General features: G+C 39.4%; 1 protein-coding gene across 11 annotated transcripts in view; it reads left to right on the top strand.

The window, feature by feature from the left end:
* CACNB2 (calcium voltage-gated channel auxiliary subunit beta 2) overlaps positions 1 to 26,944 on the top strand; it is a 431,110-nt gene that overhangs the window by 154,784 nt on the left and 249,382 nt on the right. Inside the window, exon 1 of one of the 11 annotated variants that reach the window (XM_006075933.4) lies at positions 21,706 to 22,926. The exons of the other annotated variants lie outside the window; for them this stretch is intronic. Coding sequence (XP_006075995.1) covers positions 22,846 to 22,926 — 81 coding nt within the window. The 5' untranslated portion in view covers positions 21,706 to 22,845. Of the gene's footprint in view, positions 1 to 21,705; positions 22,927 to 26,944 lie in introns of those variants that run through there. 11 annotated transcript variants of the gene reach the window in all.

Here is a 26,944-nt window from a genome sequence, read left to right as displayed (position 1 = left end):
GCAAGGAGATCCAACCAGTCCATTCTGAAGGAGATCAGCCCTGGGATTTCTTTGGAAGGAATGATGCTAAAGCTGAAACTCCAGTACTTTGGCCACCTCATGCGAAGAGTTGACTCATTAGAAAAGACTCTGATGCTGGGAGGGATTGGGGGCAAGAGGAGAAGGGGACGACAGAGGATGAGATGGCTGGATGGCATCACAGACTCGATGGACGTGAGTCTGAGTGAACTCCGGGAGTTGGTGATGGACAGGGAGGCCTGGCGTGCTGCGATTCATGGGGTCGCAAAGAGTCGGACCACGACCGAACGACTGATCTGATTTATGTCTATATGATATTTTTGATTATGACTACATGGGTATTTGTGTTTATGTCTCTTTGGGTGTTTGTGTTTATGTCTATACAGTATTTAAGATGGAGAAGGAAGTGGTACCCCACTCCAGTCCTCTTGCCTGGAAAATCCCATGGATGGAGGAGCCTGGAAGGCTGCAGTCCATGCGGTCGCTGAGGGTCGGACACGACTGAGCGACTTCATTTTCACTTTTCACTTTCATGCATTGGAGAAGGAAATGGCAGCCCACTCCAGTGTTCTTGCCTGGAGAATCCCAGGGACGGGGAAGCCTGGTAGGCTGCCGTCTGTGGGGTCGCACAGAATCCGACACGACTGAAGCAACTTAGCAGCAGCAGCAGCAGCAGCAGTATTTAAGAAGAGTCCAAGAAGGCTATACCAGTGTGTGGGTGGCTCACAGAAGTGGGCTTATCAAGGACCAGGTGGGATTTTACTGTTTATGTTGCTAGACTTTTAACAACAAGTACTTTTATTTTTGTAATAAACATTGAATGTGGTAAATGCCTGTATCCTTTATCTCCCTCCAGGAAGGCTTATAAGATATAAAATAATGTATATAACGCCTATCCTAGCCCATTAAAAAACAGTCTGCTTGAAATGCATGGAGTGAAAATAATCCAGAAGTGGAGGAATCTGTTAGCTGAGAAATTTCCATAAGCTCTCCAAGTACTTTGACACAAGAAAGCTAAGTTTTGGCTGATTCTTTAGGCCTGTCTTTTGAAGGGGTAGTTGATGTGCTCAAAAATGGGAGAGGGCTCAAACACTTTGCTTTGCAGTCTAAGAACTGTTTCTCGAAGAATGGTCAAGTCCTTTTGAATTCATATGCACTCTGAATTGCCTTAATTGTCAGAATATTTCCTAGGTAATGGAAGGTCTGAAGGGATATACAAGGTCTGAGCAGAGTAACATAAATCATCTGAGGAGACATTTCCATTAATTTTATGCTGGCCTGGTGAATCATCTTCCTCCAGTCAAAATGGGCCAAAGAGTCAGATCCGTTGGTTTTGGCCCCATCTGACTCTCTTGAACCATCTCTCTCTTCACTTCTGTGATGCTTCGTTTGCCTGTTTCCATATATCTCCTATTTCTTCTTCCATACAGAATAGATTTTCATTTTCTTTTTATACTGTTACTTGTTTTCATGGTCATACCTCTGTTTTCAATTCTTAGAGAAACTGATGAATACCAACATACATGTGAGGAATGGTTTAAAGAAGGAAAAGCTAAAGAAAAGTGCCTTAGTAGAAATGGCAAAAATGATAGCTGGGACTATTCTATGTCTGTGCTGATGGCCGCTAAATCAGTATGTCCAGCTCAGATCTTTCCTCCAAGTTTCAGACCCATAGAACCATCCAAAGTCTCCTCTTTTCTTTATCTGGAAACAGCACAGATACTGCAGACACAGCCAATGAAGGTGGAATTCAGTCACCTTTGTTCTGGTCTTCCTCATCTCTGCTTCTCCCTTCCCTCTCCCACCAAAACTCGTCTCTAATTCCACAATGCAGATCAGATTAAAAGGCATCGTCATCCGCCCAGTGGTCCAAACCAGAAGTGAGTCATTGTCCTTTCTCTTGCCTCTGAGATCCAGTCATCCCTTTCAATCACTCTGGAATCTGTTCTCATCTCTCCACCTAGCTACACTCTCGTCTAGGCTCCAGTTATCTCCCCCCACATTGCTGTGGGAGCTTCCTGACTCATCCCACTGTCTTAGCCTTCATTCTTCAACATTCCTTTCTCCACCTTGCAGTCACCGTTGTGATTTTTCTCAAAAGTAAGTATGGTATTTCCTTGCTTAAAATCCTCAGTGGATTTCCATTCCCTGGGAATAACAGGACAATCCAAGCAACATGTTATAATACAAGGCCCTTCTTTTTTTAATTAATTTTTTTTGGCGTATGGTTGCTTTACAGTGTTGTGTTAGTTTCTGCTGTACAGCAAAGTGGATCAGCCATATGTTTACATATCTCCCCTCTCTTTTGGATTGCCTTCCCATTTAGGTCACCACAGAGCATGGAGTAGAGTTCCCTGTGCTATATAGTAGGTTCCCATTAATTATCTATTTTATACATAGTATCAATAGTGTGTTTATGTCTGTCCCAATCTCCCAATTCATCCTACCCCTCCTTCTCTGCTTGATATTCATACATTTGTTTTCTATATCTGTGTATCTCTTTCTGTTTTGCAAATAAGTTCATCTATACCATTTTTCTAGATTCCACATATATGTTAATATACAATATTTGTTTTTCTCCTTCTGATTTACTTCACTCTGACAGTCTCTAGGTTTATACACATCTCTACAAATGACCCAGTTTCGTTCCTTTTTAATGGCTGACTAATGTTCCATTGTATGTATGGACCACGTCTTCTTTATCCATTCATTTGTTGATGGGCATCTAGATTTCTTCCATGTCCTAGCTATTGTAAACAGTGGGCTGCAATGAACACTGGGTTGCACATATCTCTCTGAATTATGGTTTTCTCCGGGTATATGCCCAGGAGTAGGATCGCTTGGTCGTATGCTAGCTCTATTACAAGACCCTCCTTGATCAAGCCTTTGTTTGTATCCTGGGCCTTAACCCTTAGCATCTTCACACTCTAATGTCCCAGAAGCATTAATGTCATTCACTTCCCACCACCCATGACCTCTGCTTCTCATAGAGTCTGCTCCCAAGTCTAGGGCAGGCATCCTTGCTCTTTTTCAATAGTAACACTTATTCTATCTGATCACAATCACTCCTTTATGTGTCTGACACCCACCTCTGAAGTTCATGTTCTGTTGTTCCCTTTGCAGTGTCACATCCCTATTGTCCAGCAAGAATGCCTTGCCTTTGGCCAACGTTCAAGACATTTTTATTGAATAAATAAATCAGGCTAGAGAAATATTATCAAATTCTTACTTTTCCATGACCACCCTTCTCTTTCTGATGGTCATTATAATAATGCAATTTTAATCCTATATTTACATAAAGTGCATTATATACATGTGTATATGTGTATAAATAGTTGTACACATATATACATACACGGTTTTCTGATCATGTATAGAGTTAGGTTCCTTGGTCTCTTTTTTATCTATAAACCAGAAGATTAATTTTGTTGCAAGAGTTTGAAACTATGTAATCATTTACTCTTTGGGTCTTTTTTCATTGTATAGGTTAGATTCTCGTTATTTCTTTAAATGATCTCAAGCAAGAATCAGCTTGTTTGCCCACAGCAAGGACCTGCTTGAGTATAGGAGAGAGCTGAGTTTGATTTCAATGATGTTGTTGTTGTTCAGTTGCTAAGTTGTGCCTGATTCTTTGCTACCCCCATGGACTTCAGCAGGCCAGGCTTCCCTATCCCTCACCATCTGCCTGAGTTGCTCAAACTCATGTCCATTCAGTCTGTGATTAACCCAAATGTTGCAAACTAGCTTCATTTTAAAACACTGGTTATTAGGACTCCATGCTTCCACTGCAGGGGGCACAGGTTTGACCCCTGGTCGAGGAGCTAACATCCTGCAAGCTCTGTGACCAGGAAAAAAAAAAAAAAAAACACCTTTCGCCAAATAGGTAAATATGTTTTTAAAATGTTTTGTAAAATATTTGCTTAAGAGGGAAGGGATATATGTATACTTACAGCTGATTCACATTGTATGGCAGAAACCAACACTACATTGTTAAGCAATTATCCTCCAGTTAAAATTTTTTAAAAATTTGAAAGTGTCTTTAAACACAGCCATTGAAAAATAAAAAACCCACCATATTGTTTTTTGAAGCCTTGAATTAAAGGTTCTATGTGTTACCTGACGTCTTTGCCATATATAACTTGGGGACACCTATTTTAGGAAATGCCTCCATCCTCCTTCCCCCACTGAAGCCCAGGCAGGTAGCTGTGCTCTGATGCAGCCTTTTGTGCTGTTGGTTCAGAGGCCTTCTATTGCCAGATGACCTTTCTGCTCAATAGATCTGCTTCCCATTGAGCTAGGCTCCTCTATTTGTTCTTTCTTGGTATTACCTTGACACAACAGCCAATTCTCTTCTGTTTGAATCAGAAGCAGCTTCATTTTTTTGTTTACTGGGTTTTTTTTCCCCTTGTACTTTTGTCATGAGGCATTCACCATTCTCCTGTCCATCACCAAGAGAATAAATAATTTATATAACCCACTCTGATTTCCAAACAATGCAGAATGAAGGACTCTGAGCAAAGCCTCAGAGTTTCTAAGGCCCTGAGTATGTTAGAGTTTCTAGCTCTCACTTTTTCCCCAAATGAATCATTGAGTCCTCATTGGTCATTTCATTATCAGGAAAATCAGATTGTTCTTTTGAGCAGATACCAGACTATGAAATAAAGTGATAGTCATTCAAAGGGAGCAGATCGAAACCTTTTTTCTACAAAGATTAATAGGACACACTCTCATCAGGAACAGAAGTTTCTTCATGATTTTCAAGGGTTCCAATTGAAAGGGGTGAGAGCAGGATGGCAGGAAAGGGGAAGTTTAAAAAAAGAATCAATCAAAAGATCAAGAATTTCTCTTCTCTCTCAAGGTAACACACTTTTTTATGTATTAATCATCACTTTCCAAAGCTTTATAAAGAGTACTTAAGATAATTTAGGTCTTCCCTTGTGGCTCAGATGATAAAGAAGTCACCTGCAATGCAGGAGACCTGGGTTCAATCCCTGGGTTGGGAAGATCCCCTGGAAAAGGAATGGCTTCCCACTCCAGTATTCTGGCCTGGGGAATTCCATGGACAGAGGAGCCTGGAAGTCAGAATTCCCTGGTGGCTCAGATGGTAAAGAATCTGCCTGCAATGTGGGAGACCTGGGTTTGATCTTTGGGTTGGGAAGATCCCCTGGAGGAGGGCATGGCAACCCACTTCAGTATTCTTTTTTGGAGAATCCCCATGGACAGAGGAGCCTGGCGGGCTTGCAATTCATGGGGTGACAAAGAGTCAGACATAACTGAGCAACTAAGCACAGCACAAGATAATTTAATGATACAGGACAGAAATCACCTCTTTTTCATTTAAACATAGAATTCATCGGCAATTTACAGCAGTGTTTTTGAGTGTGTTCTCTGATCACTGGCCTAAGAATTCTTGGAAAAATTATTGTTTGTCCAAGAAATGCAGATCCTTGGAACCATCCCACACCCTTAGAATCTGCATCTCCAGGATGGACCATCTTCATTTAATTTTTGCTCTTCTCTCAGTATGATTTCTGTACACAGAATTGTTTGAGGAGAGCTCAGAGAATCAAAGAACATTTGAAAATCAGGATAGGAGTGTTGGAAATCATGGCTGGACCCTTCTTCTGAGATGAGTGTAAAACTCATCTCAAGTTGGCTTGTGTCAGGGTTCACATTCCTGAGGGAGAGGACCACAGAGGATCTTTTCAGGCCAGAATAGGGAAAAACTTGACAGACTCCTGTCAAGCCAGCATATGATAGAGGAAGAGAATTTCTAAAGGAAACTCTATATCTTGTTTCTGGAAAAGAGAATACATCCAAAATGGCAGAAACCACAGATGATCTTTACACATACAAAGAACATGATCATATGATTTTCTTAATGAACCACCACAATTTCCTGTTGTTAAATCTTAGAAAGTAAAGCTTGAACATCTTCAAGCTTAGCAGTGATGATGTTTCTGAGTTATATAAACGGGGATTATGGACCAGGTAGTTGATGGCAACTGGAGTTTGTAGGAAAAATCCAGAATTGCCTTTCCAGTAGAATTCAGTTCAGTTCAGTTCAGTCACTCAGTCGTGTCCGACTCTTTGCGACCCCATGAATCGCAGCATGCCCGGCCTCCCTGTCCATCACCAACTCCCGGAGTTCACTCAGATTCACATCCATCGAGTCAGTGATGCCATCCAGCCATCTCATCCTCTGTCATCCCTTCTCCTCCTGCCCCCAATCCCTCCCAGCATCAGAGTCTTTTCCAATGAGTCAACTCTTAGCATGAGGTGGCCACAGTACTGGAGTTTCAGCTTTAGCATCATTCCTTCCAAAGAAATCCCAGGGCTAATCTCCTTCAGAATGGACTGGTTGGATCTCCTTGCAGTCCAAGGGACTCTCAAGAGTCTTCTCCAACACCACAGTTCAAAAGCATCAGTTCTTCAGCGCTCAGCCTTCTTCACAGTAGAATTAGTGCTTGATAAAAACTTGTCAAGAGTAAAGGCCTGTAATTGTCTATTTCTGTACATCTCTGGTTTTGTTATTAAATTCATTACTAACTTAAAAGAGTAAAGACCAATATTTGAATTGATCTAAGTAACTAATAATGACAGTAAAGATTTTATTCAGACATTCTATAAATATTGACAACTTATTGAATTATAATATTGAATTACCATTGAAGTTTATAGAATCAGTTAACACTGAAGAGTCTATCAATAAAAGAGCTAATGTAAAATAACATATTATCTCCTCCTAAGGTACAGCTTTTATTGCTTGATTGGTTGGTTCATGCCATTAATTTCTCCTCGTGTATCACTGACCTTACTGAAACTGTTGGATCCGAGCAGACACAGTTCTGGTAAACGTCTACCATGAGAGAGATAATGTGGATGTCGTACTTCTAGGAAGTTCTATTTGGGATTTTTACTGACCTCTCATTGTGATATCATTGTAGATGCCACAGAAAGAAATAGGATACCCTATGGGTGATGGTGTGTGGTGGGTCACACTGACAGTTTTCCTTAAAAAGGAAATTGCTGAAGTAAATTGGCCTGTCCATTTATTTTGATGAAAATAAATTTCAGTTCTGAAAAAATAGAGAAGGAAGTGAGACGCCCTAAAGTGTAAAGGAAAGAAAGATTAATGCATAAATGTGGAATCTTGAAAAATGGTACAGATGAACCTATCTGCAGGGCAGGAATAGAGACGCAGACATAGAGACTGGACCTGTGGACACAGGGTGGGCAAGGGAAAGATGGAATAAATTGGGAGGTTAGGATTGATATACACACCCCACCATGTGTAAAATAGGTAGCTAGGGGGAAGCTGCTGTAAAGCACAGGGAGCTCATCTCGGTGCACTGGGATGACCTAGATGGGTGGAATGGCGGGGAAGAAGTTCCCAGAGGGAGGGGATATATGTATACATATAGCCAATTCACTTTGTTGTACAGCAGAAACCAACACAAAAAAATTTCTACTCTGCAGATTTGAATAAGACAGCAATACAAACAGACCTTAGAACTTGTGATCTTGTATTTGAGCACTCTCAGCAAAGTTTGCCTATTAATTTTTGTCTGAAGGTGGGTGCAGAGGTCAAAGCTTCCACCGATCATGACCTCTCTTCCTTTGGGATCACAAACTTTCTAAAAGAGAAATCTGTGTACTTTTTATCTTATAGGGCAGATCTCCACTTCAGTTAAATTCTCCTGATTTAAAAATGTATTCTTTTAAGGCACTCTGATCAATCCCTCTTGATAAAACCAATTTCATAGAACTTTCATTTCTGAACTATGATTATAATGTACTCATTACCATTTAAAAATAATAGAATTATTATTTCTACAGCCCAAGAAGCACTAAAAATTTTGAAATGAATCTTTCCTTCAAAGGGAAAAGCCATCACTGCTGGAGGGTACTTCTCTGATTTTTCTTGTCTGCTCCTTTATTGCACTATTTTTTTTCCATTGAACTTGACTCTTGAGCCGTGATTAGCAGGATAATCAGATTAAAGAATACTCTTAAAAGACCCTGATTTGGGTTCTGTTTACCTTACAGCTTCATGAAAAATGAGATGACCATTTGACTTTTTTTCTGAGTTGATTGGATATTTTATATTTACTCTACATTTTTAAGTCCTTGATGAGACTGGCACTTCTCCATGGCATTTTATGTGCTCATTAAGTCGCTGAGGATTTCTTTCTATCATCTCTGCTCCATTACTACCTACAGAAAATGGCATTCATTTAGAACTGGTACAGTTTCATCTATGGTTAGATTTCAGGGTACAGGTCATAGTTAACTGCTAGAGCTCTGAAGGGTCAGATGTAAGTACTGATATGCCATCTAAACACCAGCTTTCAGAATGTATTTTCCAACATTATCCTGTTAATGCTAGTACTTCTTCATGAAGGGGAGAGATTAGCCTCAATCAGGCAATAGATATGACACGTGTTTTTGAAGATCAGCTCTTAGGAACTGATGGAAGGGCATGCAGAGAGAAGATTTCTCATAGTAAATGAATTGCTGCATGAGGAAAATAAAGTCTATTCATTTTCTCCCACGCAAGAATGGTTTTTCAGTGTTATTTATTTTAAATAATGGCTCTGCTTTTTGTAAAACCTAGACTAACATAATAAGTGTTTTTATTAATGGCTTCTAAAAATTGCTGTGCAGCCCAAGTAAACTCAAGATTTTAAATTTCAGAGTAAAGCTTCCCCATCAGCTTTTATTAGTAGTAATATGAACTGATTTCTCTGATTTCAAAGTATGGGACTTAATTGCAACCAGAGTATGAGACTTTGTTCAGATTAAGTCAAGAACTTATGATTCAACTTTTCTTCATTCCTGGCCAATCCTCCATAAGTGTCATTAAGTCAGAGTTTTAAAATATATTTCATAGTCATTCCAAATAATAACTAATCATAAATACAAAACATTACTGTTCCATGCATTGCTTTCAGATTCATATAAAATATTCGAATGGTTGCATACTTAGGGCAAAAAAACAATGAACTCAGACAATTTCATATTAACTTAATCTTAGAAGCAAAGAGTGAACTGGATATAAACAATATAAAGTGAAAGAAAGTGAAAGTGAAGTTGCTCAGTTATGTCCAACTCTTTGCAACTCCATGGTCTGTAGCCTACTAGGCTCCTCTGTCCTTGGGATTTTCTAGGCAAGAATGCTGGAGTAGGTTGCCATTTCCTTCTCCAGGGGATCTTCTCGACTCTGGGATAGAACGTAGGTCTCCCGCATTGTAGGCAGACGCTTTACCGTCTGAACCACTAGGGAAGTCACAAACAATATAAAGAAGTGAATAATTATGTCAGCTTATTAGAAATGTCAATCACATCCTTGCCAGCCTGTAGCCTTTGATGTTGTGAAACTGCTGAACTCATTGTTCCTGCCACAGGGCAGCCCTCTGTGACCCACATGAACTATACTCTCTCCCACCCCACCCCAAGGGGCAGCCAAAATGTGTTGGATCAAGATAAAAGTTTGGCTTAGAAATTTGAGTGGGGAAGACACAGATTCAGTTAGCATTGGAAGCAAGAGCTGAAAAATTGTTGTGCATGAGAGTCATAGTCATTTGGACTCAGGGCCAAGCCAATGTTTTGAGCATAAGGATTGGGTTGGCCAAAAAGTTCATTTGAGTTTTTCCATAACATGAACAACTCAAACATTTTGGTAAACCCAGTACTATAAGGAGACAGAAGCTATGTGATGAAGAGTGTGTGTGTGTGTGTGTGTGTGTGTGTGTGTGTGTGTCTAGAGGCATGAGTTTGAAGATGTGAAATGGCTCCTAGCCTTTCTGAAAGTCTGATTGTTCAGCTTGTCTGAGTTCCTACAAATATGTATCCTTAAATCAAGACCCCACCTCTTGGGGGCACGGCGGGGGCTTTAGTGATCTCTGCCCATTGTTCAGCTTTTCTGAGTTCCTACAAATATGTATCCTTTAATCAAGACCCCACCTCTTGGGGGCACGGCGGGGGCTTTAGTGATCTCTGCCCTTTTCAACCAAACAAAGCAAGGAAAAAACATAATCAACCGAGGAGACAAGAATGAATGCCAAATCTTAGCATAAACTTACATAAGGATGTATTATATAAGGGAGAGATGAAATGTATATATAGCAGTTCATAAAACAGGTGATAATTAAAGTGTGATATCTCATGCACTATAAAATTAAACATTTAATTGTTAGCTTTATGTTTAGGTTTATTCATTTGTTCAATATTTATCTAGTGCCTAGCACATACCGGATTCTGTTATTTAGGGGGCACATAAAGATAAGTCAAATATTCCCTTTCCTCAAGGAATTTATATTAATAGTATTTATAGTAATTAATAGTGTACATATATAATTATAGTACTCATAATTTGCATTGTATTATATAATTATAGTGATTAATAGTGTATAACACTAATAGTATATAACATAGACTAAAACAACATCTCTTCCAATGAAAAAACTTACTGTTTTTGAATCCCCAGACTGTTATCCTCATTTAGACAGATCTTCTGTGGGCATTTGTCTGGGAACCAGTTTCCTATAACCAGTTATAATGTGGCTATTTATGCATAAGTTTTGGCGCAAATCCTGGATCTAAGTGCGTAGCCTGAGTCCTGTTCAGAAATAGATATTTTCTGGCAAATGTAAAGATTTGTGTATCCACATATCTAATTAGAAGGAAATGATTGTTCTTAATATGACAGTCACTGCTTAGATTAATTTCAAGCCTAATCATAGAACTGCTACACATGCAACCAAAGAGAGGCAGGATTTGGATTAAGACTTGATGTGGGAAGAAATAAGAAGCTATCTTATCCATTGTAAATTTACCCTGATGTGAACAGAGGCACTCAAGCTTGAAGACACTTTTGGCAGCTTAGACAGTTGGATACAGATGGGGAAAGTCAGGAGGACCACACTCTCAGATATTCTCAAGATGACATAGTAAGAGGATAAAAGTCTGAGCAATGGTGGCTGTTGGCAGAAGGGAGAAAAGAAATATAAAGAGGGTGATCCTAGTTTCTCTTATTTTTACTCATAAAACATGGTTTATTTATTTTTAAGATTTTTTAATGTGGACTATTTTAAAAGTCTTTATTGAATTTGTTACAATATTGTTTGCTTTTTTAAAAAAATATTTTGGTTTTTTTTGGCTGCGAGGCATGTGGGATCTTAACACCCCAACCAGCGATCAAATTCACATTGACCCTGCAGTGGAAGGTGAAATCTTAACCACCGGACCACCAGGGAAGTCCCCAGTCATGGTTTACTTAAATGAAATTGCATTTATAATAAAGGAAATGGAAAATGGTTAAGGTAGCCAAAGATAGTCACTCTGCTTTTCACAACATATTTTGGGTTAATTGCTTCTGGAAATTCTTAATTAAAATTTTTTCTGTTAAATTTGGGTTAAAATGGAGGATGCTTGCAAAGCTCATGAATTCTCACTGTAGCCATTCCTTCACCTTTTTTCTTATTGAGGACGTTTTAACTGAGTTGGTTGGCCAAATTAATGAAATCTGAATGGCCTTAGCTGTGTTTTTGAAAGCTGTCCCAGGGCTGGTACAAACAAATAGTTCTGTTCTTCCTGGAAGAAGTTCAGACAGCCCCTCCCTGACTCTTCCTCATTGCCACTTCTTCCCTTCTCTCCATTGTTCAGTCAGAAAGAGCAAGAAAATGGCTTTGCAACTATTACTGAATGACACATCATTATTGATGAGGCCCTCCAAGGGGGCAGGAAGCTGTGGTTAGCCCCTTGCTTGAAAAGTCATTGTCTTATGACATTTGTCATTTCCTTGCCCTCTCTGCGGCATGCTCTGCTGGGATGTGTCTTTGAAGTTCACTTGGCAGACACTTGTATTATCATTTCAGCCAACATTTTTTTGTATATAATATGTCATAGTAGTATATATTAAAATGATGAATATGGTTCTTGCCCTTGAAGAATTTGTCATCCACAAAAGGTCAGCATTTAGTTGATAAGTCATCACAGGATGACCAATTTTTCATAAGAAGTCTCATGACCTATTGACAGAATGTTAGGCAACTTACTAGTAATATTCAGATTGGAAAGACATGGCCAATGGCACAAAAATATGCTTAGAAGATGCTGGGATAAATAAATAAATGGTAAAAATATCATAATTCTGGTTGGCTTTTATTGCCTTTCCAAATGATTTTTTCCCAGATATACAAAATATGAATGCAACTGAGATTCTTATGCAATAGTTGGGTATCTATTTGTAAGTGACAAAATTTCCTATTTAATTAAAAATTAAACATTGGAAAAAACACTCAGATTGATCTAAACTAAATACAGAGCTCTTCAGAGTCCTTGGTGTTATACTAAAAGCCCTGACTTGAGCTAAACAAAACAATTCTGACAGCTGTTTCAAATCATCAGAGCCAAGTTTTTATAACTTGTATGTTTCAGTAGTCCATAAATTTATTCATTATAGTATTCAACATAATTAAAAGTAAATGTATATATTGCTAACTGGCCTCACTCAAAAAACATGTGTACACATAGATTTGTTTTGAATAGACTCAGGTTTATGTTGAATGACTGAGTCAGTTGTTAATTTTGAAGGGCCTTGTGCAGTGCACAGGCTGTACTGCTGTGTATGGCAGCGCCACCCCCACTTCCTCCATTGCCTATCATCACTTTTGCAAATCTCAAGTAACTTTCACATGCATGATTTTATTTGATGTTGGCTTCGGCCACATTAGGTAGATATGAAAGTTATTAATATTAGCCTTCCTTTACAATAGAGAAATCTAAGACTCAAACAGGTTTATATATTGATCATACAATAAATACATCATGAAAACCAAGCAAGAACCCCGGAGCAGGTAGATCTCGGGCACTGAACCATCGTGTGCTTTACTATTCAACATGCTTTACACGTAATTTCATAAAACGCTCACAAAAACTCTGTGGCGTTGGTATAACTGGAGTCTTTGTGGATAAGGACACAGGTCCAATATAGTTAATTACTTTGTGCTAGTTTCCATATTTTGTAAATGCAGGTGTCGGAATTCAACCCTGGTCTGACTCCAAGTCTTAGCTCTTTCTGCCATGCTTGAGTCTGATTGTTAGATGGTAGATGTGTCCTTATGAAGTAATACTCATCAGTGTTGGATAGCTGGAGTTTAGGAAAAAGCACTGCTTAGTAAGAGAAAACTGCCTATGGAGGATATGCTACAGAAGATACTGCTTGCATTTTTAACAGAATAGGACATAAAGTGGTAATACTTTCAAGAGGGAGAACCACTTACTTGTCAGACTGTACTACTTGAGCATCTATTAAATGCCAGGCAGCCACTGGGGTGCAATGTGAGAAATGACTCTGAAAGTCAAAGCACTTACTCTCAAGGGGATCACTGTCTAAAAAGATTACTAAAGGGCCTGTATGTGAAAGCTACAGCTACTCAGTAATCTCCAAAAACCTCTTTCAGGAGGGGCTCACTTAGTGAATTCACTGAAGAAACACTCACAGATTTGGAACTTCTGTTCCATTCTCTCCACTGATTCGAGTGGATACATATAATAACATATCTTGTTTCCCCAAAGCAGAGTCTGAGACAAGGATTCAGTATACGCAGTCTATTGGGCTGGTGGTCTCTGAGAGATAAGGAATGAGGAAAACCAATATTAAAGATCATTATCAGACTTCCCTGGTGATCCAGTGGTTAATAATCTACCTGCTAATGAAGGGAACAAAGGTTCCATCCCTGGTCTGGGAAGATCCCACATGCTGTGGAGCAACTAAGCCCACACTCTGCAACTACTGAAGCCTGCAGGCAGCAGCGAAGACCCAGTGCAGCCAAAAATAAATTTAAAAACATTTTTACAGATCATTATCAAGGTTGTGGGCAAAGGGGACTAGATTCCACCAGCTTCCCTGAGAACTGTACCAAAACCTCCCAAAATTGTCCACTCTCAGGCTGATGGCAGTCAGGAATATGTGTTCACCAGCTCCTGTCCTCTGTTCATTCAGCTGACTCTAGAGGCAGTGAATCCCCACCCCCAACTTCTGGGCAGGCTGGTGGACTGAGCAGATGTTGGTAGAATTGATGAGTTGAATAGAATGGGAAGTTGCCTGGCTTGGGCTTGAAGTAGGACTCAGAGTAATTGGCAGCCATGGCTGAAATCAGAGGTGGGTTAAGAGAATGGGATACAACAAATCTGTCCCAGATCTCAGTGGGTGGCAGTACTGGTCAGCTGATCTTATTATAAGTGAAAGATGGACCAACCAAGCAGACAGATGTTGGCATCAGACCATACAGGGTCAGATTTGGGTGCTCCAGTGGTCATTTGTAATTTCCTGTAAATGAAAAGGGTAACAGTCCCTGTCATATAGGTTATTAAGAAGACTCATTAACTCAATGAGATAATGTTTTGTAGAATTCTTAGCAGGAATCTTTGGGGAAATACAGACCCTGAAAGACCTGTATTAACTGGACCAGGAATTTATTTTTAAGCATTTTTTTCTTTAGTCTAACTTGTTAACACACAGGTCTAACTTGTTAAACACAGTTTATCTGTTTCTGCTCATTAAAGTTCTACTAAAAGGTCAGTTAAGAGATTCATCTGCTGGAGTATCTTTCATCTATGGGATATACCCGGTTGGGCACAATAAAACTCAAATCCTTTTTTGCAAACATATGCCCAAAAGGAAAATGCTAAGCCATGACAAGAAATAAAAACTTCTCCCATTCTCTCCCTAGAAATTAATCCAGGAGAGTTGGCATGGGAATTGAGATGGGCTGTGAGTTCATATTGATAATTACTTCTATTGTATTCCTCCAAAGCTTCCAAAGGCCACGAGACCTTTGCACATCTTAATTTACTGATGATGAAAATTGCTTGATCATTTTGAGGGCACTTCTGTGTTCTTGGCAGTATGCTTGATCTTTGAAATGGAAAGGGTACAAAGACTTAAAAAAAAAAAGCCCCACTAATCTCTTGTTTTTGAGAAAGATCTCTCTTACTGAAGGAATTAAATGAGAATGATTGAATTTTAGAGCTAATGGAGAACTAGGGAGTACTAAATCACATATTTGGCCCCATTTTTACCACCCAGGGCCAAAATAAGAAATTCACCAGGAAAGGAATTCATCTGGGACTCTTTGAGAAATAATTAGCTAGATAATTAGCTATGCTGGAGACACGGGTAAGCATGAGTAGCAGAAATCCCATCAAATCCAGGTTTACATGCCCAGGTCCTCACCCAGCTGTGTGTGGTGGTTTGGGATGTGTTGTAGCTGGTGTCTACAGGTGCCCCTCTGCCCTCCACAAGAGCCACGTGGCCAGTACTCACGCCCTTGCACTGTCCCTTCCCTCTGAATCTGGACTGGTCCTGTGACTCAGTCCTGACAAGTAAACTATGATTTAAGTAATGCTATGTGATTTTTAAGGTCAAGAAAGAACCTTTGCATCTCCCCCTGGGGTATCTTGGAATGCTTTCTCATGGGACACTGTCTCTTGGAACCTACATGGCATGCCATGAGACACTGTAGCCACATGGAGAGGTCGCACGTTTTGCTGTGGTCACCAGCCCCAGCTGAGGTCCCAACAGATGGCCAGTGTCATCTGCTAGGCATATGAGTAAGCCATCTGGGATGTCCACCCCAGTCAAGCCTTCAGATGACTCAACCTCAGCAACCATCCAACCATAACCACATTGGAGTCCCCAAATGGAAACCCCTCTGCTGAGCCCAATGACCCCACAGAACCTTGAGAGATAATATTAATTAATTGTTACTTAAGCCATTAAGCTTTGGAATATTGTATGTAACATCAGTAGTTACCTAGCACAGATTATAAATCAATTATTTATCAGATATCAGAATTTTACTTGAGCACATGGTTGTTATAAGACAGTTTAAAGATATGCTTTTCTTTTTTCCTTTGTGGAGTAATGTTGTTGAAATAGCTTTGTGGAGTAATGTTGTTTATCAGTTTCCTCTTGATACTTTTACAGATGAAATTCTTTTTTCATTGAAATGTAGTTGATTTGCAGCATTGTGTTAATTTCTGCTATATAGCAAAGTGACTCAGTTATACATATAATTTTTTCATATTCTTTTCCATTATGAATGGAAAAGAGTGGAGCTCCACTCCACAGCATATTGAATACAACTCCCTGTGTTTATCCATTCTATATATAACAGTTTGCATCTGCTAACCCCAAACTCCCAGTTCACCCCTCCCTCACTTCACCTTCCCCTTGGCACTCCCCAAGTCTGTTCTCTGTGTCTGTGAGTGTGTTTCTGTTTTGTAGATATGTGTGTTTGTGTCATATTTTAGATTCTGCAGGTGAGCAATGTCATGTGGTGTTTGTCCTTCTCTTTCTGACTTACTTGATATAAAAATCTCTGGGTTCATTAATGTCACTGCAAATGGCATTGTTTCATTCTTTTTTATGGCTGGGTAGTATTCCACTGTGGAGAAGGCAATGGCACCCCACTCCAGTACTCTTGCCTGGAAAATACCATGGATGGAGGAGCCTGGTAGGCTGCAGTCCATGAGGTTGCTAAGAGTCGGACACGACTGAGCGACTTCACTTTCACTTTTCACTTTCCTGCATTGGAGAAGGAAATGGCAACCCACTCCAGTGTTCTTGCCTGGAGAATCCCAGGGACGGGGGAGCCTGGTGGGCTGTCATCTCTGGGATCGCACAGAGTCAGACATGACTGAAGCGACTTAGCAGCAGCAGTATTCCACTGTATACATGAACCACATCTTCTTTTTCCATTCATCTGTCAATGGATGTTAAGTTGTTTCCCTTTCTTGGCTATTGTAAATAGTGAACATAGCAGGGCATGTGTCTTTTGAACTGTAGCTTTGTCTGGATATATACCCAGGAGTGGGATTGCTGGATCATGTGGCAACTTCTAGTTTTTTGAGGAACTTCCATATTGTTTTCCATAGTGGAAGCACCAATTACATTCCCATCAACAATGTAAGAGTGTTTTCTTTTCTCCACATCCTTTCCAGTATTTATTATTTATAGATTTTTTAATGATGGTCGTTCTGACTGGTGTGAGGTGATACCTCATTCTCATTTTCTTTTAATTTTTATTTTATATTGGAGTCTAGTTGATTAATAATGTTGGGTAAGATTCAAGTGTACAGCAAAGAGATTCAATTATGCATATACATGTATCCTTTTTCAAATTATTTTCCTGTTTTGGTGATTACAGTATACTGAGCAGAGTTCCCTGTGCTATACAGTAGGGCCTTGCTGGTTATCTATTTTAAATATGAGAGTATGTAGGTGTTAATCCCAATTCCCAGTTTATCCCTCCCCCCATCCTTCCCCTTTGATAAACATGAGTTCATTTAAGTCTGTGAATCTGTTTGTTTTGTGAAAAAGTTCAGTTGTATCATTTTTTAAAGATTTCATATAGAAGTGATATCATATGATATTTGTCTTTGTCTGACTTTCACTTAGCATGATAATCTTCAGGTCCATGCATGTTGCCGCAGTGGCATTATTTCACTCTTTTAAATGGCTGAATAATACTCCATTGTGTGTGTAGCACGTCGTCTTTATCCATTCATCTGTCAGTGGGCATTTAGGTTGCTTCCATGTCTTGGCCATTGTGCATAGTGCTCCAGTGAGCACTGGGATGCATCTATCTATTTTGAATTATAGTTTTATCTGGATATATGCCCAGGAGTAGGATCTCTGGATCATATGGTAGTTCTATTTGTAATTTTGACTTGCATTTTTCTGATAATTAGGGTGGTCCAAGTGATGACAAGCACCTTCTCATAGCCTATTGGCTAAATAGATGAAATCCTTAAATTTAGTGTGCCTTGGACCCTTTTGTAGTCTGGTAAATCCCTAAGAATTATCTCTTGTAACAGTACGTTCAAGTGTGTAATATGAAATTTGTAGAATTACAAGGGAAACTAATCATATAATGATATACTTTTCAAAATATATTAAAAACCAAATCTTTAATATGGTAATATGACTTATTTTTACATATTAAATAATAATAGTGATGATTCTACTGAGAATACTTATGTACTGTCTCTAGATTCTCCCATTAACATTTAATATACTTGTTTTATCACATATCTATCTAACCAGCCAGCCAGCCTTGCATCATCAAAACATCCTAATGTTTTTATGCATGTCAGTGTAAATTGCAAAGCAAATTGCAGGTTTCCCCTAAATAACTCAGCATGTATATTATAAACTAGAAGATAGACATACTTCCAGATATCTAGAGTAATTATAATCTGATATTAAAATATCTGTGATTTCTATTGCTGGCCTCAGAGGTACTGCCAACACTACTATGGTTTTTTGCTGACATTCATAATTGAAAGAAATGCCAAATTTTTGTCTGAAGTTTATTACTGAAAATAAGATGTTAATTTTTCCATTCAAGGTGTTGAACTTCCTAAATTCTACTCATAGACTCCTTGGGATCTAAGGACAGTAGGTTAAGGAGACTTACTCTGTGAAATGTGTAGATAATCTACAAATTAAGTGAAAATTGAAGTCAACTGTGTAAAATAATATAGGTATACTTTAAAACTCAAGTTTTAAAAATTCTGACATTCTTACCTTTAGGATTTTGTAGGGAAATTAATAAATGAAGCTTGGAATACTCCAGAGAGTCACTGAAAAGAAAAAGAAAGGAAGAATTATTGAATTGACATCAACATTAGTTTGCTAGGCCTTCTGTTAATGCCAAAACCTGGGCAGTTTAAAACAGTAAGAAATATATGGACTCATAGTTCTAGAACCTAGAAGTTTGAAATCTGCATATCAGCAGGGCCATGCTCTCTCTGATGGTTCCGAAGAAGACTATTTGCATCTTCTAGTGTTTGGTGTTTGCTAGCGTTTTTGGCATTTTTCGGCTTGGAGATACATTGCTTCAGTCACATGACTGTCTTCTTCCTGCACGTCATCCATCATCTTCCCTCTATGCACGTCTATCTCTATGTTCAAATTTCCCTTTTCTGTAAGGACAGCAGTCATTTTGGATTAGGGCCTACCCTAATGACCATGTTTTAACTTGATTACCTCTGTAAAGACCTTATTTTCAAATAAGGCCATATTGTGAAGTATGGGGGGTAGAACCTAACCATATCTTTTTAGGGAAATGTAATTCAACCCATTCAGAAAACTAAGATCATGGCATCTGGTCCCATCACTTCATGGCAAATAGATGGAGAAACAGTGGAAACAGTGTCAGACTTTATTTTGGGGGCTCCAAAATCACTGCAGATGGTGACTGCAGCCATGAAATTAAAAGACACTTACTCCTTGGAAGGAAAGTTATGACCAACCTAGATAGCATATTCAAAAGCAGAGACATTACTTTGCCAACAAAGGTCCATCTAGTCAAGGCTATGGTTTTTCCAGTGGTCATGTATGGATGTGAGAGTTGGACTGTGAAGAAAGCTGAGCAACGAAGAATTGATGCTTTTGAAGTGTGGTGTTGGGAAGACTCTTGAGAGTCCCTTGGACTGCAAGGAGATCCAACCAGTCCATTCTGAAGGAGATCAGCCCTGGGTGTTCTTTGGAAGGAATGATGCTAAAGCTGAAACTCCAATACTTTGGCCACCTCATGCGAAGAGTTGACTCATTGGAAAAGACTCTGATGCTGGGAGTGATTGGGGACAGGAGGAAAAGGGGACGACAGAGGATGAGATGGCTGGATGGCATCACCGACTCGATGGACATGTGTCTGAGTGAACACCAGGAGTTGGTGATGGACAGGGAGGCCTGGCGTGCTGCGATTGATGGGGTCGCAAAGATTCGGACACAACTGAGCGACTGAACTGAATTCAACCCATAACAACATCAGACCATGATGATGCAAAAGAACAAAAGGTTAGTTGTAATTTGAAATCAAATATTTCTAGTCAGATCTGAAATTAAATGTCTGGAGTTACATGGTCTGGTCTTACTTTTCTACAACTTCCTTCTCCAACACTCAACTTGTGCTGAACATCCCTTCATGAGTTTTAAGAAATATAAACTCTAAAAACACACATCTAAATAGGAATCCCTAGCATTTATGTTTCAGTCAAAACACTAAGTTTCACATTGCTTTATCTCTTTCTTGATAGTATTGTATTGTAAAAAAAAAATTGTAACAGAACATTATATTCAAAGGACCATTTTAAAATTCATAATGGAACAGCAACTAATTAGTCAACAACAGCTATTGAGCAACCATGAGTACTGTTTCCCTGAAGAGAAAAAATATAGTAGACATGGACTAAGTCCTTAAGGAGTTATAGCATCATAAGACAAATGAGATTTACACACACACACACACACACACACACACACACACACACACACAGACTTACAGGGAAATTTTTCATCTAAAAAATCCTTTTATCTCTACTCATGTGTCTGTTTTAATTTTTCTTCAGATTTTAAATGGGGGAGATTTTTTAGATCATATTTATCATTTTAATTGGAATATCAGTTTTAAAAAATTTGTTATTGATTTATACTAACTCAACCAAAATCATTTGAAATCCACTTCATAAGGTAGTTGTTTTGAGTAAGATCACAAAGATAACATACTTAGCACATTTTCAATAAATGTCGGCAATTATTATTGACATACCTATTGAAGGTCTAGCACAGAGTCCCAGTCAGGCCCTTGGCTTGCTGCACTGATATTTGTGTGGGTAACTGTATAGCCCCACTTGAGCTATTTTGTACTTTACAAAAATTTGACCCAAAGTATTTCTTATGAGGAGCCCTATAGCATTGTTATTTTCAAAATGAGTAAGAACCATAATTCCAGAGAATTCTTAGACACTTAAGAGCAACATATGGTCCTTAGAATACACATGCACACACAGTTTACTTTTGCTTTCGTTTCCCTTGAGTTTTCTTTACAAGGAAAAACTTTTTTTCTATTTCTTTAGTTTTGTATCTGTATGAGACGATGGGTGTCCATTAAAGTCACTGTGGTCATCATTTCATGGTATATGTAAGTTAAATCACTATGCTGTATGCCTTAAAACTTCTTCAGTGTTGTATCCCAATTATATCTCAATAAAACTGGGAGGAAGAAACATTTTAATTCTAAAATTATAGAATAATATACTGGAAAAGATCCAGAGGAAAAAATCCAGATGCCATTTGATTTCACAGAGAGAGGAATTTAAACAGTGTTGCTTCAACTCAACATATCTTTGTGGAAAGGGATTTAACATCTCTAAATCTTAATTTCTTCCTCTTTAAAGTGATACACTTATTTCCAGGATTATTTGGCATGAGACTATATAAATTCCCTCATGCCATTCCTGCATATAACAGATGCTTAAGAAAAGTGACTTCCAGTGAAGCCCCTTCCATGGACTCCCATGACCTCCATCTCTCCATCAAGGTAGTTACCCTGCCAGGAATAAAGTATTTTTTTCTAAATATACATATTTTATTGAGGTATGCTTAAAATGTTTCAGGTGCACAGCAAGGCAATTCAGTTATACATATACACATATATTGTTTTTGAAATTATTTTCCATTATAGATTATTACAATATATTGACTATAGTTGTCTGTGCTATAGAGTAAACCTTTGTAGCTTAACTATTTTTAAAAAATTAGAAATCTAGCATCAGGAATACAATTTTTGATGAAATGGAAAAATGCTACGCATTATTTTTTTTCCTGTACTAATTTAACTTTCCATCAGAGAGAACATTAGAACTTGGAAGAAAACCAAAGTACAGAGTGAAATGGCTGGTTTCACCCTGCTCTGTTTGTATCTGAGCAGCTTCAGGTAGCCAGCTTTTCTCCTGTGAGCTAGTTCCCCTGGCAGAACCTTCCAGAATGCTCCAGTCCGGTGAGGAGGACAGCAGCTTTCCAGTCGCTTGGTGTGGCTTGCCTGGGGGAGAAGGCAGAGGCCCGCCTGTATAATCCGATTTCGTCAACTCAAACTAATCACTACTGGTAGTAGCAAAATTTAGCCTGGATCTGCTTAGTTAATCTAGATTGACAGGAGGTAAAAAGGAACGGGACACAAGGGCACAGAAGCGAGGGGAGGGGACCAGCACTGATTTCCAGCCTTGCTCTTCCATCTGGGGCTTCGCATTTGCTCCCCTCTTGGGGCTTCTCTTTTTCTTCTCTTACAAACAAACGCTCCTGGTCGTTAGGAGACCAGCCTTGCACGGAGCCGCCTCACCAACAACAGGTGCACAGGGAGGCTCCGGGCTGCGCAGAGCGATCTCTCCTGGCTGAGGCTGAGCAGAAGGTCCCACCAGGCACAGACTGTACCTGAGACTATGTATTATTTATTGAAACTGAGCTCCGCTTTCTCTTTATCCTCCCGGGCAGCCCTGGAGTCAGGCGCCTCTTAAAATGGATGCCGCCAGCAGCTAACCTACCAAGTCTCCTAAATTCAACTTGCTTTCCCTCTTTTTCTTGCTAAGTAACTGTCAGCCAGCACGGCCAACCTTTTGTTTACTCTGGGGGAGTCCTTGGGAGTTGCAGTTTAGCAGCGGAGGGAAGAATTCCTGTGTTTTGGGGCGTTTCCACCTGGAATCAAGTTGTGTTTTTTTAAGGGGATACTGCACTCTGGATTTTGTCCATTTTGTGGACATAGAGAAGACCCTTATGCAGCAGCTCCTGCCTCCATAGGCTGGGTAATTACAGCGGTGATCTGTGATGTGCCTGTTTACATGCTTAGCCCTGAGAAGAAAAATGGGCTCCCTGAAGGTGATCTTTATTTTTACTTATGATATCTGTGTCTGGCAAACCAGGGAACTTTTTGCATTTGGGTAACAGAGACTTTTGAAATCTACTTCCCTGGATTGTCCATGTTGGTGAAATTGCTGTTGGCCACCTCAGCCCTGCATATTGCCATGCTAAAGACACCTAAGGGTAAAAATGTCTCTTGGGTAAGTAGACAATGATTTCCTCTCTCTCCAAAATATATCTAAAACAGAAATTCTTTGAGAACTTAAAGACATCTAGGGGTTTCGTGTTTGGGAGAAAGTATTTGCCTTAGAAAATCACAGAAAGATCTTTCTACATGTTAGACATCCTTTGGTAAAAGCTTGATGGTGTACTTGCTAAAATATAAACTACAGGACATGAACTCTTTACTTGTTTTGGCATTTTTAAGTTGCCTCATAGTCGCATCTACACCCAGAACTTAAAATTTATGAATCCAAAGTTTTTAATCCCAGAATTCTTTAGGTTTGATAAAGAGACGGTCAATATTGTGGAGGGGCATTAAGTCAAACTTTAAAGGTAGCACATGTAGAGTTTACAGTATTGGGGGAAACTGTTCCTTTTGTGTTAGAAACAAGATAGAAATAGGTATTTCTCAATTTCATTCTGATTAATTTCTGTTAATCCATAAGAGACATGTATAGTGAAAGTTTAAGATTCCAGGAATAACAGTATGTTAATCCTAATTAAATTTGACTCCTTAATGCTGTTTCAAATTAGTTTCCTACCAAAAATATAAACTAGATTGAGCTCAAAATAATGAGAATAGTCTGAAAACTTCTAAAAAAGAATGACTATAGTTCCCTGGCCGTCCAGTTTCCTGAGCTTGATGCATTAAAATTAACAGACAAATAGATTCCCTTCTATTCTCCCTTCTACTCTACTTCACAAGTTCTCACAGATGAACTGTGTCTCTTACACCAGTGTTTTAGCCGCTGCTCACACCTACAACCCAACCATACTTGTCACAGAATTTGACGTGTCTGATTATGATCACAGTTTTCTTAACTCAGAAAAAGAAAGGATTCCATCTTTTTGGTTAAGAAATCATTTTTACTACCTTAACTTGAAATTTACTAATTGGGTTGTTGTTTTTTTTTTTTTTTTTTACATTTTATGACATAGTACAATTGGTCTGAAAACAGTGATTATGATTTTTTTCTTTTATGGATATTCTTTAGAGTATTTAACAAAGACATATGTCTTAGTTTAAAACACAGCTCCCAAAATTCTCTCCAAAAGTTTACAAACTTTTCCAGGTTATTCATTATTAAAAATTAGTATACGTATAGTGGATTCACTCATTGTACACTAGAAATTTACACAATATTGTAAAGCAACCGTAATATCCCATTTAAAAAATGAGTATTTCTTATCTTGATATTACTGCTTTTGTGGCTTTTTTATCCTCCTCCTCGCCCCCCTTCACAGTATAATCAAGAGAGAAAACTCAAGGACCAGTGAGTTTTCATTCCCTCTCTGTTCAGATGGCTCCAATGGCTAATTCCAGTGCCCATAGGGGCGTCTGCCACTTTCTCCTGGTACATAAACACCGAAGAAAGGAGTAATTTCAAAAGTATATCCCCTCCTTCATCTGCTTAATCCTCCTAAAAGATTAATTCTCCCAAAGCAGTGCCTGCTTAACAGAGTGTTTCTGCCAGGAGGGCAAAACTTGAAACATTTTAAAAGCTTAGACCACTGTTGGGTTAGGGTTCCTTCAGACTCAATTATGCTAATATTTTTTTATAAGTTCAAGTCCCTGGCTAGAAATTTAGAAGCAGTTCTTCCCATAGAGTCAGAATACTTGTGTTTTCTTAGGTTAGAATAGACTGTTCCTGGTTTGTTGTATTTGGTGACACTAGTCTCTGTAGCAGAGTTTGTCGAAAGCAAAGTTTACGAATTTTATGAGTGTGACATTACAGAGAACACTGTCATTTGGGAGGTGTGTGTTTTCTGTTCAAGGAATGAATAATCAATGTTTCTGAATATTATAGAATGCCTTTATTTGGAATAGAGGGTGTAGAGAGACACTTTCAAGTTCTATTTCAATCAGTTGTGGTTGTTTTAGGCGGTGAATGACATTTCTCTGAGTCCTTTGACTATTAGGTGCGGTGAAATGTACCCAATATACCTGCCTTTGCCATTGCCAGTTTTCATTTGAACATTTGTTTAGACTCGAGTTCAAGAGGAGAATAAAATAATTCATCATGTCTCAGACTACATCGTGAACTTTGTGATGGTGAGAATAGGTCATGCATCTCTCCATCCCTGCTTCCTCTAGAGCGGGGGTCCCCAACCTCTAGGATCCAATGCCTGATGATCTGAGGTGGATCTGATGTAATAATAATAGAAATAAAGTGCGCAATACATGTCATGTGCTTGAATCTTCCCCAAACCACCCATCCCTGGTCCATGGAAAAAGTTTCTTCCATGAAACAGCTTGCTGGTGCCAGAAAGCTGGGGGACTGTTGCTCTCGAGTATTCTTCAGACATACTTGGCTCAAAGTGATAAATGCAAATACGTATTGCTGAAAATCACAAGCTCAGGGTGAAAGTGAAGGTCACTCAGTTGTGTCTGGCTCTTTGCAACCCCATGGACTGACTATACAGTTCATGGAATTCTCCAGGTCAGAATACTGGAGTGGGTAGCCTTTCCCTTCTCCAGCGGATCTTCTCAACCCAGGGACAAACCCAGGTCTCCTGCATTGCAGGTGGATTCTTTACCAGCTGAGCCATAAGGGAAGCCCAAGCTCAGGGTGAAACACCACTTTTCTTTTCCAATATCGTGGTATCTGGTCTGGGTGTCTGTTTAAACATGCCTGAGAGCTTTCCTGGCTGTAAGATGAACAAGAGGGTGTGTGCTCCATCACTGAATCACATCCAACTCTTCTGCTACCCCATGGACTGCAGTCCACCAGACTTATCAGTCCATGGAATTTCCCAGGCAAGAGTACTGAAGTGGGTTGCCATTTCCTTCTCCAATGGATCTTCCCAACCCAGGGACTGAACCTGTGTTTCCTGCTTTGGCAGGCAAATTCTTTACCACTGAACCACCAGGGAAGCCCTAAACAAGTGCATAGTAACTACCTATTATTTCTCTGAGATGCAGTGAGAATTAGCAAGTCCTCTGTGTAAGCGTTCAACAATCATTCAATAGATGTTTATCAATTGCTTCTTTTATGATAGTCTCAGCACTGAGTCAACAGCAGTGAGTAAGGTACTTGAAAATCTGTGTCCTCAAAGAGCTGAAATTCTAGTAAAGGGAAACAGGAGATATATGAGTAGTGTGTGAGATAGAATACAGTCAAGCAAGAGACATGAACTTATCTATGAAACAGAAACAGACTCACAGATGTACAGAATAGGTTTCTGGTTTCCAAGGGAGATGGGGGATGGGAAGGAATGGATTGGGAGTTTGAGGTTAGCAGATGCAAATTAGGATATATATAGGATGGCTAAACAACAAGGTCCTACTGTGTAGCACAGGGAACTACTGAACTGGGATAAACCATAAAGGAAAAAAGTATACAAAGAATCACTAAATAGAAATATAAATCACTTGGCTGCACAGCAGAAATTAACATTATATACTTCAGTAAAAAAGTCAAGCAAGAAATGGGTTAGAAATTGCTGGTCGTTGGAAGAGGGTGTTGCATGTTGTTTGGTCCAGCTATTTAAGCAAGGGCTTCCCTGGTAGCTCAGCTGGTAAAGAATCCGCCTTCAATGTGGAGACCCTGGTTCGATTCCTGGGTCGGGAAGATCCACTGGAGAAGGAATGGCCACCCACTGAAGAAGGTAGCAGAGTCAGTCACAAGGGAAACATAGTAATTGAGCGTCTCCAGCAAAGATGTCAGGTGCAAGGGCCAAAGACTGGAGCATGTGAGGAGTGACAAGACGGCCAGTGTGGCTAGACTATGCTTACCTTCTTGAAATTTCCTTGGGTCTCGGTATGCATTTGTCTATCTTTGTAATTGTTTCCCTATGGATTCGAAGGCACACTGACATCCCTCCCTTCCAGTCCCTGGAGAGATGGTGTGTAAAGGCTTCACAGGACGGTACACCTAGGCACCTGTACAATCAGCAAGGTGATAGCATCAAGGACAGAGAGAGGATGGGTCATCATGACACGCTCATGCTCTACCCGTGACCCTTAAGAATCAAGAACTTTCTTATTTTTTAATG

Source organism: Bubalus bubalis, chromosome 14, assembly GCF_019923935.1.
Source record: "Bubalus bubalis isolate 160015118507 breed Murrah chromosome 14, NDDB_SH_1, whole genome shotgun sequence".
Classification (NCBI taxonomy): Eukaryota; Metazoa; Chordata; class Mammalia; order Artiodactyla; family Bovidae; genus Bubalus; species Bubalus bubalis.
The sequence above is the reverse complement of the archived record's forward strand: the minus strand, read 5'-3'. Positions and strand labels throughout refer to the sequence as shown.